General features: G+C 25.3%; 1 protein-coding gene across 1 annotated transcript in view; it reads right to left on the bottom strand.

Annotated features, from left to right (window-relative positions):
• LOC129985180 (cyclin-dependent kinase 10-like) overlaps positions 1-19,246 on the bottom strand; it is a 30,944-nt gene that overhangs the window by 7,885 nt on the left and 3,813 nt on the right. The window contains exons 2-9 of the mRNA XM_056095106.1: positions 18,457-18,529; positions 13,937-14,005; positions 9,708-9,810; positions 6,870-6,957; positions 4,383-4,450; positions 4,229-4,281; positions 2,970-3,033; positions 507-566 (exon numbers count right to left, since the gene is read on the bottom strand). Of these exons, the coding sequence (XP_055951081.1) occupies positions 507-566; positions 2,970-3,033; positions 4,229-4,281; positions 4,383-4,450; positions 6,870-6,957; positions 9,708-9,810; positions 13,937-14,005; positions 18,457-18,529 (578 nt within the window). The remainder of the gene's footprint in view (positions 1-506; positions 567-2,969; positions 3,034-4,228; positions 4,282-4,382; positions 4,451-6,869; positions 6,958-9,707; positions 9,811-13,936; positions 14,006-18,456; positions 18,530-19,246) is intronic.

The raw sequence follows: 19,246 nt of genomic DNA, 5'->3' as shown, positions 1-19,246 counted from the left end.
TAACATTATATTTAGAAAAAGATACAACCATTGTACATGAAAAGAAAATTAACATATAGATATGTATGGTGATTCATAAAACTTTTAATTCATTAGTTTAATTCATTAAACTAAATTTCAAAGACAATGTGCAAAATCAAATAATGAGCATTCATTTCTGAATCAAAAAAGCAGCAGTTATATATAGTAAAATCATTTTGACAGTAATGGCTTATGTTTTCCTTAGCATAAAATATATCCCTTAGAAATAGTTTAAAGTTTTAAAAAATAAATAAAATTACAAACTTAAGAATGAACTGATTATATGCTTAGTCCTTTTTTTATAAGAAAAGAAAATATAATTTAGAATTGCAACTTTGGATAAAGGAGAAAAAGTTTTTATGGTACAGCACATTATATTTTCATATAACAATGTATATAAATAATGACAGATGACAATGCATTATAATATATAATTATTATATAATATATGACAATACATTATTATAATATACAGCAAATACTACCATATATCAATGGCTGATGAATAGACTTCTGCTCCAAATAATAGTTCTGGTGCTCTGTAACTGAAATATAAAGATAATAAAGTAAATAGTTCTTTCTGTAAAATTCTTTGCACATAATCTGCTCTTTTTATCTATTGCCATAAATCAATCTGATCTCTAGAATATAATGAGCAAAATCACTGTATTACATTTCTCATATATATATAAAATCTGATGTCATATAGTTAATATAAAATTTAACTGTAACTGATAATGCCAAATAAATTTTTATATGATTCAAAAATAAGAAAAGGTAACAGAGTAAAGCAACAGAAAAAAAAAATTTCATAAAAAGTAACACATGCATTATTTATATATTTTTGTTATGACATATCATTATTTACATTTTAGAATATATCCTTTTAACTTAATTTCAGATTTTTCCCTTTAAGTAGCAGAATTGTATGAGTTTGGCTAACTAGAATTTTAAATCTACATTTAGTAAAACAATTAAACATACCTTCTTAATTTAACTATTAAAATTATCATTTAACACCGAATTTCATTTATGATACAATGATGTCATTTTGTTTCTCTTAGTTTCTTGTATACCAATGCAAAACAAAAAATTTGTTTGCTTAAGGACATAGTCCAAGGTAATTTTATATAATGGTTATACATGCGAGTTAAAAATAATTTAGATCTTTAGAAGTTCTGTAGAAAATCCTAAAATAGTTTCACACAAGTCAAAATCTCAAGTTGAATTATCAAGGTTTTTAATTTTAGTTCTTGCTTTGTATAACATTTTATTAAAAAAAAAAAAAAAAAAAAAGTTTGCTATTCATATTCCTGAAAATCAACAAACATTATGATATAAAAGACAAAGATTGAACAGTTTACCACAAATAATAAATTACATTTCCTTGTACAATAAGGACTTTAAATTCATTTTAGCACTAAACATTAAAATAATAATAATAATAATTGCTTCCTTATTCTCATCACCAAATAAAAATGAAAAAAAATCAACATTTTATCAACATTTCGGTTTTAACTGTTTTTCAATATATGCTCTTCGTAATACAGAAAACAAACTAGATAATTTTATATTGCCATGAAGAACATAGAAGTTTATACCAGAAATTTCACTTAAAAAAATAAATAATTATTAACTTTCCAGCAGGCACACCTTCTATACTAACATGAAGAGTCGCACATATTTCTCAGAGACATTGTAAAATGCAAATTTTTAAGAGCTGAATTATTAAAATTGAATTGCAATTGAATAAAAGCTAATAAGAAAAATTATTTTAAACAATTATTTTTAAAAAATGGAAACAATATAACATAAAATACAAAAACAGTATTAAAAGATCAATGAATTAAATGAATGGCCTGAAAATAAAATAAAATAAATTGCAAATATGCCAATCAAAATATTTCAATTTGTAATATCAAACTTTAGAAAAATATGTAAATAAAAAAACCAATCTCAATTTAATTATAAAAAGTAAGGAAGTCAGTTTCACATTACTTCATAACATCATTGCAATAATATGCTTAGAATGCTCCAAACATATAAATTTTTGGAAAACTTCACAGCTAAACTTCGTGATCCTAGTCATTTGGTGGGTTTACTTCATTTTTACCTGATGACACATCATTCACTTCTCTTTTCAACACTGAGTTTTAACTCGCTTTATAAAGAGATTGGTACTGCTTGTTAAATTTATTCATTCACAAGAAAGTTTTCTAATAAAATGTTCATCTAAGTAGCTTTCATTTAATATTTGTCTAATGAAAAAATTTAATAGTTGATTGAAGCAACATTATTTTTAAACCAATAAAGAAAAGAAGATATAGCAAGGACTTACTTGAATATGTTTGCATATCTCTTAAATACAAATAATAGAGTTCTAAAAGCACCACAATTTCCAAACATTAACTAGAAGTTATGTTAAAGGAACTGCATGAATAACTAAAGTCATGATTTCATAGCACCCAGTGATTAAAAAGATAAAAAAAATGAAATTCTTCTCTAGTATACTATATGCACATGCCCACTAAAAGGTTAAATACTTTCATTGCTGAATATAAATATGCACAATAAGTTTCTATGGGGTTTTTTTTATCGCAACTCACAATATGTATAGAAAAGTATGAAGAAAAACTAATTCAATAATAAGACTTATCTTTATAATATAGCAGTGTTCCTGATTTCAAAAACTAAAACAAGTGTTATTATTATTGGCAATAAGAAGAAAAAATTCACTGTGCCATTTTTTTAAAAAAATTAAGGAATAATGCTGAAAAAACATAACATTTTGTCATTACTATTACATTTTACTTCTCAAACTACAATTACAACGAGGAATATTTACTTAAAATAAACATCCCACTGATGCATTATTTATAAAATAATTTGCAATATTCTATCATAATTTATTTAAATAAAGAAAATCAATGAAGTCATCATTTACTTACCATCTAGGGACTACATTTGGAGTCATTTTCCGTCTTGTAAACTGTCGACTACTGCTAAAGTCAGCTATTAGCATATTAAATAAATATAAATTTATTTATACTTATTTATTTAATATTATTTATTTTTTATTTAATGAAACAGAATATGAATTTTCTGATTATTTATTAATTAATGCAAAATTTTAGATCTATAAAAAAGAACAAAAATGGCCTTTAATTACAAAGGATTTAAAAAGATAACATTATACAACCATTTCAGAATAATAGCATTCTTAAAATGATATTCTATATTATAAATGGGAGAAAAAAAATTTGTAAGATATATCTGAGTATTTTTCTGTCAGTTCTCAAAAGATATCAGCAGTTCTATTTAAATTAAAATTAATGCAAATGCTCAATTCAACAACCATATCTTCATTGTCAAGAAAAGAAAAGAAAATATTTTATAAATTTAAAACCAAATAAGGAAAACTTTCATAATTGTATGCTATGATTTTTTTTTTTTTTTTTCTATTCTTTAAACCTAATAAACATGACCATTTGCCTGCTTTTCCTGTCACCATTATTACACACCTTATCTTTATAGGCAGAAAGGACATATTAAAGACAAAGAAAAAAAGTCTATTAAAATTTTGCAATTGAGTTTTATCAAGATGCAAGATTTTGTAACTTTCACTGCCTTTACAATGAAATGAATTAGTTTCAGAAGGGTATTCATAAGCATCAGAACAGGTTCTAAGGATTATAATAAAAAAATAAAGAATTTTGTATTCAATTCAAAACCATTTTTACCATCTGGATAGAATTTAGTTTAAAAAAATGTTCAGACATTAGTATAAATTTAAACATATTGCAAACAATATAATTTTAAAATAGCAAAAATTGTATAAACACAATTGAAAAGTTTTTTTTTTAAATAAATTAAAAGTCAGCTAAGTCAGTATAATTTGTTGAATGGCATATTTTCAGGATCTAAATTGTAATTCTTCTAAAAAAAGATTTTGAAATAAAATTTTTTTAAAAAGTGTCGGTAAATAAATAATCTGTGTTTACAATATCAAAGGCAATAATTAAAACAAATAATATATATTTCACTTAAGCAATGTATTACAAAACTATGATTGTAAATAGTTCTACTTCATTAATTTACATAAGTTTCACAGTTCCAGTCAAATCTACAAATTGCAAAACAAATAATAAATATGTTTTTAATGAAAAAATGCACACCTAAAGCTTAAATATCATTAAAAAGAACTTACTTATCTTCAAAACTCCTGTTTCAGAAAAAAGAATGCTAGTCATAGTCAAATTCCTGTCACAAAAATAAACCAATCAATATGATTAAGCAATGTTTTCCCTCAAATACTGTTAATTGCAGAAGAAGAAAAAAAATAATAATAAGGCATATCATACCTGTGCACAACAAAGTTTTCATGAAGAACTTGCAATCCAGTAAAAAGTTGATGCATAATAGACTTTATCTGAAATATAATTTTCTTTTAAGTTGAATTAATTTTTTTATTGCATGCATTTCATTTTAAACATAAAAATTATTACTAAACAGAAATTATTTCTCCTAGACAGAAATTATTTCTTTACACTTAATTCCACCATAAAATCAAGTTCCAAGGTACTATTTTACTTCTATAAAGAGTTATAGCATGAAAATGATATTTTACAGTAAAATTCTTTAAAAATGATAGAAAAAAACAGTTTTAAAATACAAATTAAATAAATAATTTAAAAAATAAATAAAGTATTTAATAAAATGCAGAAAAATTGTATGAATGTATACATTGAATTGTTCTAATCAGAAAAAAAAAAATTATTATATAACTAATTTTCAAACTCAGTTTTAATTGCTTTCTGCTACAAGTCTATGATATTATCTGTTATTTTTTTAAAGTCAGAACAATGATTAAAAATAAGAATTTGCTGCAGCAAGAGATTATCAAACCCTCTCTTTTCCCCAAATTTTTACTTTTAATTCTTGGTTAAAAAAAATAAAAAAAAAAATCTTTATTTTTATAAACAGACCATCCTACAAAGTTGTTGTTGTTGTTGTACAAAGTCATTTAATAAAACTCAGAAAGCTATATGCAAAATTCAAAATATGAAAAAGTGGATTTTTCAATGGTAACAACAATGGCATTTTTTATTATTTTTTGGATGGAAAAAAATATTGACAGAAAAATAATGAACGATTTTTAAATGTATAAATTCATTTACTGGAAATGAATAATTGAAATAATTAATTTCAAAAATTAAAGCATCCGCTTGGAAAAAGAAAAAGAAAAAAAAAAAAAAGTGAATAGAAAATTCAGGTAGAAGTATGAAGAAAAACTCTTTTTATATACATCTATTATCAAAACAAAGAATTATTAGTTAATAAGAAACACTTAACAATATTCTATAACAAAGCTATAATTTTAGAAGAAAAGGGAAAATTTAATAATATCTATAGAAGGTGTTCTTGAATTCATGGTTCAGCATTTAAAGGTAGGTAAAATACATATAAAGAAGCTTTATTTTTATTTTATTTATTTATTTATTTTCGTATAGAATCTTGGGATCAGAAATTAAAGATATAGGTGGGGGAAAAAATAGAAATTCTGAGGACTAGGCAGAACACACTCGGTTTTTTGACACAAAATGAAAACCAGAGTGAACATTGAAAGGAAAGGAAGCATTTTTGGTACAAGGCTTCTCTTCCATTACAATTTGCAGCCCATATATATAATGCATGCTTTCTCAGAGAGTGAAAACTACTCCACCTCACAGAACTATTTTCTAACAGGAAAGAACCATTTGAAGCTCATGCAATAACCATTCAAATCCAATAAAATTGTTTTACCGACAATCTGATAATGCAAACTAAATAAATCTTCATAACTATTCAATATTTTTCTTCCCGAAAAAGAATCTTTATTTAAGCTATGTAATTAAATTTGTATAATGTCTGTTCTAAAAATATTATGTAAATAAAGAAGGTGTTTTTTTTTTCTTAAAATTCTTCAATATTTCTTGTTTTTGCCAGCAATTTTTTTCATTTCTGATATACAAAAAACGCTTCTTTAAATGTATTTTATCGATCCTTAAAGTTCGGCTCATGAATTTAAGGCCACCCTGTATAATAAGTTTCATTCAGTTTGATTGCATATTGACTTTATTTTTATATGAAACATACATATATTCTGTCTTGAAAGGAAAGATCATGCAGAAAATTTGATTGCAGCTAAACTAAACAGAACTAAAGTTGTATAATATAGGTTTCTAAAAATAACAGCAAAATTTTTAACATAAATGCAATAAAGCTAATAAATTTAATTGAGTATTAAATTAAACAAAATTAAATGATATCAAACTGAAGAAAAAGATATTGTAATTAGCAACTATTAATCCATGTAGAAATAATTTTGTAGAATGAATATAAAATTATATTACTATTCTGCATTTAATACTAAATGAATATATTAGCAGTATTAAAATATTTTAAAAGCAAGCAAAAGAATTATAACAACTTTAATTACACAAACACATCATCAATATTAATTTCTAAAAACTGGTTTAAAATGCATTTTCATTTCACCAAATAATGAAAGGCAAAATATTCAGGATTATAAATTAATATTTACCATAACAATACATTATTTATAGAGATAACTGTATAAGTAATTGTATCCCTATTATTAAAGAACCTCAAAAAAGAAAAGTCTCGTATTCCTTGTTTACAAACATTAAACAAAACAAATTCAAATAAAAAATACTACAGAAAATTTCATTCTAATAGTGAGTAAAATATCAATTAAAATATCTCCTCTAATGAATAAGTGAATAACAACACAAATGTAATCATAAAAATACAAAGCATTCAATAACTCCATCAGAAAATAAACTTACATGTGTGTGATTTATTTCCTTCTTTATTTCTTCATCATCTAAAATTTTAGAAAGATCATATGGACAATACTCTAAAATAAGATAGGTGCTGTAAAAAAAAAAAAAAAAAATTGCATTATTCAGAAGCTACACCACCATTGATAACATTCAGTATATACAAAAACAATATATTTCATTACATATTAAAGTAATGGAGTAAAACAAGTGAAATTAATAACTATAAATTTGATTCACCAGTAATAAGTTTCCCATTTCAGACGGCTTTGGAATACATTTTATTGGTCCAAATGGGACAAAATTTAACCTTCAGATAATTCAAATAATACATTTGAAATTCATTAAAAAAAAAAAAACATTTTAGTACAAATGCTTTAATACAAATTTAATAGGATTTATAAATGTTAAATAATATAAAAAAAGTAGCATTAAAATTACTCAAAATATCAGCTTCATGTTCCATATTGTGCTTTAATCACAGAACTGTATTTTTCTCGTTGACCAGAATAAGACTGCCGGAATATAAAAAACATGGTGCAAATGCTTCCTTATTAGCTGGTACAGATTTTGACCTTCAACAGTAGATATATGGCTTCCCCTCTTGCTGGATTTTTGTAGGATTTCTAGATATTATCTTTCTAGAAATCCTAGAAATGCAATGACAATATATATACAATTACATTCTATTTGTTTATAGTTTTTAAAATTACAGAAATTCACAGAATTATACTAAAATTTTAAAAAAAGTTTTATCATATTTTATATATGTTAAGGTATGTACATTCTATCCTAATAATAAAAAAAAACATCAACAAAGATAAAATTTATAACTAAAAATTTAGTTCATTTTGAAGAATTCTAAATTAAAAACTTTACTTCTAATGACCAAATAATCTTTGTACTGAATTCATAGAGAGAAAAGTGTAAACAAAACATTATGCTAACACATAATATAGCACTTATGTTAGAATTTCAGATAAGTTTCAAGTTATGTAAAACTCTTCCCTGTTTTTTTTTTTTTTTTTTTTTTTTTCTTTGCTAATATATAAACCAACACTAGAAGATGCACACTTATCGAAAACAACCTTTAAAAAACGTCAGAAATGATTGCAACCTTAAATATTTCAGAAATGATTGCGAAATTTACTCACGAAAAATGAAATAAAAAAATATATGCACATTGGTGGAGTGCTAAGAATGAAATGATTTGTTTCCTTTCAATAGAACTACGCTATCCATACTGTTTACCAATAGGCCAATTAGAACTGAACAATAATCTTACTAAACAGAAAAAAAAAAAAAAATCATTCACAAATACAAAATGAAATCTCTGCATCAAAACAAGAAAAATTCTTCAATGATATCAAAATTGCATTGACTTTTAGCTCATATAGTTATATATATCATCATCACATTTTATGGTTTAACTAGAAAATAGAGAAAAAAGTTGAAAATTAGACAATAAATTTCTTTCTTTATTGCATAAAATAAAAAATGTTTTAAAAAAATAGTATGATGAATTTTGTAAGTTTTTGTGGAAAATAGATTCATATATATCAAACTACGTTAAAAAATGCTTCTCTCCTATTTTTTAAAAAAAATTTCAAAAAAATTACAAGAGGCATGTATACCTATAATGTATCAAATAAATATATTTCTCGTGTTTAATAATATTTTAAAATCAGAGCATTTTGTTGAATATATGAAGAATTTTAAATGAACACAAAATTTTAAAAAATGTTAAAAAGAAAATATTAATAACAACGTCATTTCATGTCATCCATAGCATCCATTCATATGCAAAATTTCGTAATCTGTGTTCATAATGTTGAAAAATAATAATAATAATAAAAGAAATGTTTTACAGAAATAATAGCAATAATGTCGAATACTTCATAATTCAACAAAAAGATCTCCAAGATGAGGAAAAGAAAATAATTATTATAAAACACTTATTCAATTAAAATAAATTATTTTGGAATTAAAATAATGGGTCAATATTTTATATCCAATTTTGAATATTAATACACAAAATTCTGATTTTCGCTCTCATAACATGTAGTATGATCAATTTGATGTTTGGAAGAAGAAAACTGTGTGTGGGAGGGGGGATAGCTCCATATATAACTTTTTTAAATAAAAGAAACCCACTAATGCTTAAAATTGTAACAGTAACAAGAACTGGGCTTTAGTAAGACTGCCTTTTTCCACACCACACAAAACCATTTTTGCGAATTATGTTAATAACTCTGCATTCAGAAAGCAAGCAAATAAAAACGTTTGACAAAAATATATATTTATACAAATAAATAATAAATAAGGTCTGGTGATTAATCTTTCTCTTCCATGGTTTGTTTAAGACTACCAGTAAAAGTTTGATTTTCATTAGTTGCCAATAATGTTTCATTTTACTTAAGAAAAAATGCCAGAAAATTATCACATTCAATAAAAATTTCTGATTTATGAAAAAATTTGTAGTTTTTTTAATGAATTTCCCTGATTTTCCCAAGCACCCGGAATTCCCTTATGATTTCTAGTTGGCTGGCCATTCTGCAATTACATATCCAGTGACTGAAGAGAATAAAGGAAGTGAAATTCATATGTGCATTCAAAAAATGCATCAGCTAATAAACAAACAATAAAAATTCAATAAGTAAACTATTTGTACCACCCTGCATTAACTGTCTCGTTGTCTATAAAGCAACATGAAAAAAAACTGAAAAGGGAAATTAATTGTAATAATAGTTTTTTTACACACATTTATTATTAATGGTTGTTATTTTACATACATTAGGTGTATTACTCATTACTTCAGCTAAATATGTTAAAGAAAAAAATTACCTTTCAAAGACTCTACCCACAGCAACTCCAAGTAAATTTGCAATATTATCATGCTCGACTAGTTTCAGACAATTTATTTCCCGAGAGAAATTTATAGGAAAACCTTAAGATAAAGATAGCATCTCTTAAAAAAATTAAGATTTTAACAAAACAATGAAATTAACAAAGTAATAACATATAATATAATCTTGAGCATACAATTTATTCCTATGGAAAAAAAATCTAAAGATTATAATGTTAAAAAAACACTAAAAAAATAAGAATAGAAAAAAAATAATAATAAAAGAAAAAGGAATCTAACTCAAAGGCTTAATTAATGGTCACCTCTGAACATAGATTTTTTTTTCTTTAAGGGGCCTGCCAATTATTCAAAAATTAACTTCACATGACTCCAAAATCTCAAAAAAATTCAGATTTTCAAAAAAGCAATAAAAAAAAATAAGCAACACAAAAATAGGGGGGGGGGAGGAATAACATGCATAATTCCCAAAATTTCAGAAATTTAAACTTTGAAAATTTAGAAAAAGCAAAAACAACAAAAAGATGCTATGAAGAACAGGAGAAATACCAAATTTAAGTCTGGCAATTCATTTTGTTTCAATAACAAAAAAATATAAACATCCATAATTAATAAAATACCTCAAACAATTTAACAATATCTATTTGTCAAAAAACTCAGAAAAGTGCCAAAAAGAAGGGGAAAAAACATACTATAATATGTGCATATAAAACATGTGTGTAATGTGCATCACAGCATTAAAAAACTGTAGAAATAATAAAACATGAAAAAAATATTTTTAATATAAAAAAAAGTAAACTTTTCCAAATGCGGTATTTTATTAAGAAGTTTAAAAATATTTCTTCAACAAAAAGATCAATGGCAAGTAGAAAAAAGACTTAACAATACCTTAAAATAAAGGAGTAGAAAATTTCCATTTGAAAAAAAAAGGGGGAGGGGGCATTTAAAAATATTACTCACATTCAATAAAATGAAAAATTAATGAGAAAACCCATAATGCATCATCTACTGAGTCACTAAAAAAAAAGGCAGGGGAATCTAGAAAAAGCTATCAATAAGCAGACAAACCATTCCTAATTACATCCTTAGCTTAAATGGCAATAATTCGTAGGAAAATTGTTAATATGTAAATTTTTAAGATAATTTGCAGTCTTTATAGACTTTTTGTTATTAGAATTTTTAAAAATTCTGTTAAACTGCAAAAAAAAAAAAAAATGAAAATTTCAGAATTTAAATATAAATTATATAGTTTCATAACTTTTAAATCAAACTCTTAAATTTTATTGTAAACAATAACCAAGGTTTTACCATGAAAAGTTTCGATTTTAATATCCAAATCCCACTGGTTTTCGTTAAAAACATGCAGTTTTAATTCTTTTGGATGATCATTAATAATAAAATCAGAATTAACAACATTTAACAAAACTGTCATCTATATATCTGAATCCATTTATAAAACTTTTTTAATTACTCCCTCATAAAAATATAAGAAAATATTAGCTAATGCAGTTGACAAGGCATTCCCATTGGAATCCCTTTTGCTTATTTATAAAGATTATCCCATTAAAAATATAATTTTCTAAAATATTAACTTTACATAATTCAATCCAAGTTTTAGTAATAATATCTTTATTCAAATGCATGTCATAAATAATAGTTCAAACTTCTATTAATTTTTTGTGTTGTAAATTAATGTGCAAGTTTTCATAGTCGTAAGTATTAATTTTAATAATATTGTTTTCATTTAGAAAAACCAAAATTTCTTTGCTGCTATTAATTATAATTTTACCTTTTAATTTTACTAAGAAAAAGTTTCAAAGATTTAAAGAAATGTTTCCCCATATAATAATTGTAACTATTAGTGCTGCAAGTAACAAAATGAACTTTTAAAGGTTTTTTGTGAAACTAGATTCTTGAGAGCAAATATGGATATTTAAAGGAATAAATAAGTCTTAATATTAATCTTTTTTAACAAAAGCTAACATTCTCTTGTCTAATTCTTTTTTCCACCACTATTAATGACATACATTACAATAGAATTATATTCATTAATCTATAATTCCCAGGAGTGTTTGTGGGACCCCAAAAAATCCCCGGAAACTTTTACAGACTTACTACCGACATTTTGCAGTTTCGAGAAGGGGGGGGGGGAGAGAAATGAAAAATTACGATTATTAAGTATTGAATGACCTAATTATAAAAGTTCAATGAATTACTTTTTTTGCAAAATTAAGACCTTTGAACCCAGGTCACGTGATCGCACATCTGGTCGAACGAAGTCTCTCCCTTTTTTTTCTGCCGCGCCTACTTGCCGAAAAGAATCCAGAAGAGAATGTCCGAGAACCGGGGGAATGAGTCATAACTCGCAATAAGGAAAGAACAAAAAAGAAGTTTTTTCCCCCCTTTTCACGCATTATCACTGCCTTTGGAGAAAGAAAGGAAAAATTTTCACCACACACACTGACCTTGCGCTTTCTGCTTTCAAAGCAAACAAAATTACCCAGATCAAAATAAATAATTCATTATTATTCCTACTTCCTTTTGAACGACGATCCCCGGAATTTCCGGGTATCGAAGTTCAAAATCCCCGGAATTCCGGGGTTTCCCCGGAGCACAAACACCCCTGAATTCCTTACAATAATAGTTGCATATTAAATAGAAATTATTTGCTGCTTGTCTACAAAAGTAATAATAAAATTACTTTTTAAATTTTTTATTTCTCTAACAAATTGTTAACAAAAATACCCTTTCCCTGAAACTATTCACATTAGAAATAAGCTGCAATCTTCTCCAAGGTTCTAATCTTCCACTCACCAAATTCATCTGGAGGCCAATGGTATTTTCTCTACAATTTAGCAATAAATATATCCAAATTTTGAGAAATTAATTCTTATATGATTATGAGGCATTTTACAGAAGAAAAAAAATCCCTGGGGTGAATCTCTATTAGCAAGTGATTTATTTTTCTTTTTATGTATATATTTTTAGTCTTTTTTTTTTAATCAGTTATTGTATACATTAATCTTTAGGGATTTTTTTTCTAGCAATAAGTTATATGCTATCTGTTGTTTATAGATGTTCCAGTATTTGTGGGCTCTAATCATAATTTTTTTTACCCAAAAAAAGCTTTCTAAATATATTTTAATGGCTTTATTTTTTGTTTGCTTTTGTCTTATTTGTTTTTGAATTTCCTTCTAATCTTGAGTACTAATTTTATAATTCAATGAATTAACCTAAAAATATTTTTACTCAGTAAATTTTAATAGTCCAAATTCATATTTCAAATGTTAGAATATAATGCAAAATAATACATACAAAGGGCATTAAAAAATATCTTTTAACTTAAAAAAATTCATTAAAAATAAAAAAAATATGTACAAATATTTGGCAACGGGGGGGGGGGGGGTATTCAATAAAAAATTATCACATTTTATTATTTTTTAAACAATCAGAACATTTCAAAATAGGCACCATGTATTGCATGTAATGAAGTATTAGAAAATAAATTGTTTTGATGGATACTGCAGTTGGAATTAAGTGCCAATCTTGAAAGTGCACTTTGAGTTACATCATCCAAAATTTAAAATGCACTCTTGTCACAGATTTAAATTCAATAATGCAGTGAACATCTTCAATCATTTCCTGCTATGCAATTATACCGAAATGAGAATGACAATATCAATGATTTGATATTACTTTAGAAATAAAAATTAACTTTGAAACTCAATTTATTAATTTTTTTAAAAATTCAGAAATACACATCCGAGTTCTTTTAAATACTTTTGTTATACATAGCAAAGTGGGAGTTCGGCCCCTTGTTCAAGGGAAATTATGCCACATTAAAGAAGAGAAAGAAAATTAACACTACTGCACCTTTATAAAGCAGAAGAGAAACTATTTATTTACATATGTACAAGGAAAAGGGAGAAAACAACGATAAAACACAAAATTGCACCATCTGGTGTGCGACACAAAAATGACTTCAATCTTATACATAAGTAGAAATACATATTCATTAACTTTCTAAAAAGCAATAAATATTTCAGACTTTTTCTTTTTCTGTTACAGGAAAGTAAATTCCTATATTTATACTTTACTAAATCTAAAATAGTTAAGGCAATAAAAAGTTATATTAAATAGATAAATCCATAACTTCACTTTTAATTACAGCCAATTCAATTAAACAAATTTATAAGAGAAAAATATATACCTGCATCTTTTTCTATTTTTAATTTTTTTAGAGCCACAGTTATATCATACTTTTTATCTCTGACTTTATCTGAAAAAGAGTTAAATGAATTAATTTTAAAAAATACTACTAAAAACAGTTCTGTGATGAATACATACAGAAAATATAATAAGTTGCAGTCAAAATAATGTTTTTCAATGTTTCTGAACAAATGTATTCTATTTAAAAGGAAGATAATTAGAATTATAAAGAGAATTTATTTAAATAATTCACATAAAAATGATGTTATTAAAATGCACTAACTGAAGCAAAAGAAATACAGTGGCATTTAATATCTAAACAACACATTTATAATTTTAAAAAATCGTCAATATGATTACTGGCCCTGTACTGTTTCATGTTATAATATATTTCAGAAAAACCCTTTAATATTTTTGAAATGTGTCTTTGTTTGTTTCCAATGTTTGTTTTTTTATTTCAATATAAAGATTATTTTTAAAATCTATTTTTAATAATATATAGTTATAATGTAAACTATTAACTTAATTAAAAAACATTTTTATATGTAGTAACAAGAGATGTAATTTGATATTGAACATGACTCTGGATGTTCAATTTTTGTTTTTATTATTGCATAAAGTATTTATAGAAGCCATAAAACTTATGTTTTAATGGATAAACTGTGGCAAAACTGTAAGTAAATGAAACGACAATTTATACAAAATTCATTTTATTATCAAGTAAACCCCACAGATAGGATTGACTTCTTTTGGCCACCTCATGAGACTGATTGAAAGAAGACAAATATTTATAGTATAATATATATGCATTGGAAAAATCATCACAAATATTTGTCATATTTATATCAAATTTTTTGTAAGATGGGTTAGACACGGAGTATCAAATCATATTAAAATCATATCTGATATATTTTGATAAAAATAGAAAAATTAAGGTTTTCACAAATATTTAAATAAAGTCCAATAAGTAATTTCATTAAACATAGCAAGCAAAAAAAAAAATCTTCTGTAAATTGATTAACATTATAATATAAAAACTAAATATTAAAAGATAAGTGATCAAAGGAAACAATCATTCATCAACTTTTGATCTGCAATATTGAAGTTTACCATAGAGAGGAAAATAATATTTCCCTTAATGAGGATAAATGAAGGTCATTTCAAAACAAGATAAATGTATCAAAAACAGATTTTACATATCCTTACTTTTACTCTTATACCCTTAGTTTCATCCGAAGGAGTTTCACTTACATTAACAATTTTATCATCAAAATATATCAAATAAAATCAATAAAAATCTCCATATTCCATATAAAATTATATAAAATCTATTTTCAAATTTTTCAATAAATATATCATCATATTTGCATTGAGGTTTTTGTTAGTTGACTATTGTACAGTTCGTTTGTCTGTTTTTTTAATTGACATAGCACAGGTCATATCTATAGCTTGATTTATCGACTGAACACTACAATAATCAAGCTATAGATATTTATTGCTTGATTTACTGAGATGTATAGCATCAATTTCATAGGGTAATTAGTAACCACATAAAAAATAATGACAAAAGGAAAATATGGCAATGATGTTACAAAACAAAAAAACCTCCACAAAAGATTAATATAAAAATCCACTATTACAGCAGTCTATGTGGTTTAGAGTCTGCAACATAACTATTTGTACAGTAGGGTGGTAACACTTTTGGGAACTTTTCCAGATTTATGTGTGCCTTGATTATGAAATAAAAACCTTTAAAAAGACATTGTAATATGAATAGAAACAGAAAAAAATTATTATTGTATCAGTATAGCACTGGAGTGTGTATTATTCAGGGGAGGCGGAGATTTGTCTGCACCCGATGACAAGCACAGAGCTGGTGTCAGGTTTTGAAGAAATTTAATGATTTGCTTGAACTACCTACTTACAAATCTGTTATGAAGTATTACTGTTATATCAGACGTAATCAAAATTTCTTCAGAGAAGGATCCTTCAGTAAGGGAAATATGTGACATTTTAGTTCCCATAATAGAACAAAGATAGTCGAGAGCTTCTATTCTTGTTGTTTCTAGCAAAAGAATTTTATGAATGATAAAAGATTATCATGCTAAATACAGGAATTTATTAAAGTCTAAAAGCAGAAAATGTTAAGATAAGTTTGATTTTAACCTCATAAAATTTAGAGAAGCTAAACATTTATTTGATATTCCTGCCGATAGGTACGTAGACTTTAACACGTGTACTTGTATAAAAGTAAAAAAAGTACCAGTTATGGAATACGATTTTCTAATGCTCTAGCAGGAAAATGGTTATAAGTAATATTGATATAGACACGACAAGCATTTTGAGGAAGAAAGAAGCAAGCTAAATTAAAGAAATACTGAAAATAGTTCAGTTTAATCAAGAATGGATTAAAAAAAATACTAGTTTATCAGAAATAGTTATTACTAAATATGACAATGATGAAGAACAAGAGTGTTTTTTACAAGAAGAGGTAAATCAACCAGATCCCTCAAATATACAAAAAGAGATAAAACTAGCAGGTGCTTGTGTGTGTTAATATTAAGTTAACATCATGTACTTAAAATTCCAAACAACTGTTTAATCTTATCTCATATTCACGCTACCTCTCTGCCAATTTCAAGAACATTATATACCCAATTATTCAAAGAAATGGGTACTTTGCTGTTACAGAAAATATCCTTTTGTTCATGCTAAGTAATGAATATGTAAAATTCAAAGAGAATTTGGTTTACGGTGTGTTTTAAATTCAAGAACAGAAAGTGGAGACAGAGACAGGAAGTTTGAAGTTAAAAAGATAAACTTTTGATGCAAAGAATTTGCATCAGCAGGATCTCGTGGCTTGAAAATGACATAACTGAACACCCCCTCCCTTGTTAAAATATGTTTCCAGTGACTCCATGGAAGACTTTATACAGAAGGCATCTGAAGCTGAACCAAATAGTATAGTAGATTTGGTTATCAACTTTCCCCGGCTTATCTGTCACACACAAGCAATGGAAAGAGCTGTGAAACTGGCGGCCGAATCAGCTCAAAATGTCTTTGGTTCAATTGCAAGAGAAGGATGTAAAAGAGCAAAAATTGACTCCTGTATGAATGCCAAAATTTAATCAGAGAAAAGAAAGTTTAATATGGTAACAAACATTCTGCAGCTGTAATATCTGTAATCAGTAAAGATACAAAAGTAAGAAACAAAAAATTTGACATTAAAAATATTTTATTATTATATTTTGTAATTAATAATTTTTCCCAATTGTATTTAAACTATCTTTTCTAACATTACATGTATGATAAATTTATAAAATATATTTTATCAAAATTTATAATCTTTCAATTTTTTACCAAACTTTAAACTTTCAGCAGAATCTCAAGACGTATTAGTATTGCAACCAATTTTTTAAATTCCTTTTGAACTTAAAAGGCATTTTTTTCCCACTATTACCAAACAAAAATCTAAGAAAATTTTTTAGAGGCCCCATTTTAAAATTTGTCAATTTTTTTACAAGCTGCAAGCTCTTTGCAGACTCAAAATAATGTAAAATTGTAATGTAACCATTTTTTTTTTATTTTATTTGAACCTAAAAGGCAACTTTTTCCCACTAATACTAATAAAAAATCTTAAGAAATTTAATGAACATTTTTATTTTACCCTACTGTACAGTGAAGCATCATCACATACCAATTGACTTTGATATTATGCAAGTAGTAAAATAAACATTAATTTAACAGTGACAAAAATCATATAATGAATTTTATTTTATTCATCATGTAGGTTAAAACAGACTGTTGGATAATGAGAGTGACATTTTGATTAACATGGTTACTAACATAAATATAAGAAACTATTCATTGGTCTAAATCTAAAAAATTCTTTGGTAATAAGAACTATACTTCTATAAAAGCTTCAAGCTAGGTGTGAAAATGAACTGCTATGTCACTTCTAAAACATGCATAGATTATCAAAGGAACTGTTTTAGAAACCTTCATTAAACTATTCTAATGATTCGTTAATATTCCCTTCTATTTCATGCAAAAATATCAAACCCTGCCAACAGCAGGAGAATAAACAAATTCAACATTAAATGAAAAAATCCCATCAATTTAAGTAAGTTCTGTCATTGGTTATAAAAACACTCTAAGCTTAAAAGAAATCAATGTGAACTATGAATTTTTAAATGAAACATCATTTTTCCTTTATTATTTGCTAGATATATAAATATATACCATGCACCAAAACTACAATACCATGCAGTTGAGGAAAACTCACAAGTTACCAAAATGCTTGTAAATAATACTTAAAAGTAATACTCTACAAAATAAATAACATACAGTGGTCAAGGAAATATTTTAACCTCCACAGAAGGTAAATTGTAAAACTTTTTGTCAGAATTAAGTTGATTACTTTAAGTATAAAAATAAAAGATTAAATATTTTTAAAAATACATAAACAAATAATCTATTCAAAAATGATAAAATAAAAGCATCAATACATCAGCAACTTACAAACTGATCCAAATGCTCCTTCTCCAATATATGACAGTTTCTCAAATTCAGTTATAAGACGACATTTTCCAAACTAAAAATATAAAACAAAACAATTTTATTATGAGAAAGTTCTTTGCCTGATAAGATTATTTGAAAAAATGTTGACATTGATATATAATCAATTTTAATAAAAAATCTCTCAACTTATGACTTTCTTTATATTTTTGTAAAAAAAAAAAGTATTAAAATTATCAGAGCATTTTCTTTTCATCTTTTCTGATAAACCAATTGTCTCAATCTTTATTGCAATAATAAATTAAGAAAAAAATTAATAAAGTCCACACTATTAGATTAAAATTTATAGTGACCTAGTAATTCAGATTATATAGAATAATATTATAAAACATAACTAATATAGATATGTCAGGGAGACTAGGACTAGTTGTAACAACTTTTGGAAAAAAAATGTTTATATTTATTAATTATGAGTGATTTCTTGATTATAGTTATTTTTTATTATAGTTTTAACTAGTTCATTCATAAAATGCATCAGGAAAACATTTAAGAATTTTATTGACTTTAGCACCAGCAATATTTTTTCAAAACTTGCCAACTATTACAGCTTGCTGTGTGGCAAATTATAATAGACAGATATGAAGCAAGTTGCAGCAGACATAGGGTAAGTTGTAACAATAAAAGCAAAAATATTAAAAACTATTTTCTCATCAACATTATTTTATTAATTACAGCACATAATATATTTGATAATTATTATTAAATGAATGATGATAATAAATGATATAATGTA

Source organism: Argiope bruennichi, chromosome 9 (assembly GCF_947563725.1).
Source record: "Argiope bruennichi chromosome 9, qqArgBrue1.1, whole genome shotgun sequence".
Classification (NCBI taxonomy): domain Eukaryota; kingdom Metazoa; phylum Arthropoda; class Arachnida; order Araneae; family Araneidae; genus Argiope; species Argiope bruennichi.
The sequence above is the reverse complement of the archived record's forward strand: the minus strand, read 5'-3'. Positions and strand labels throughout refer to the sequence as shown.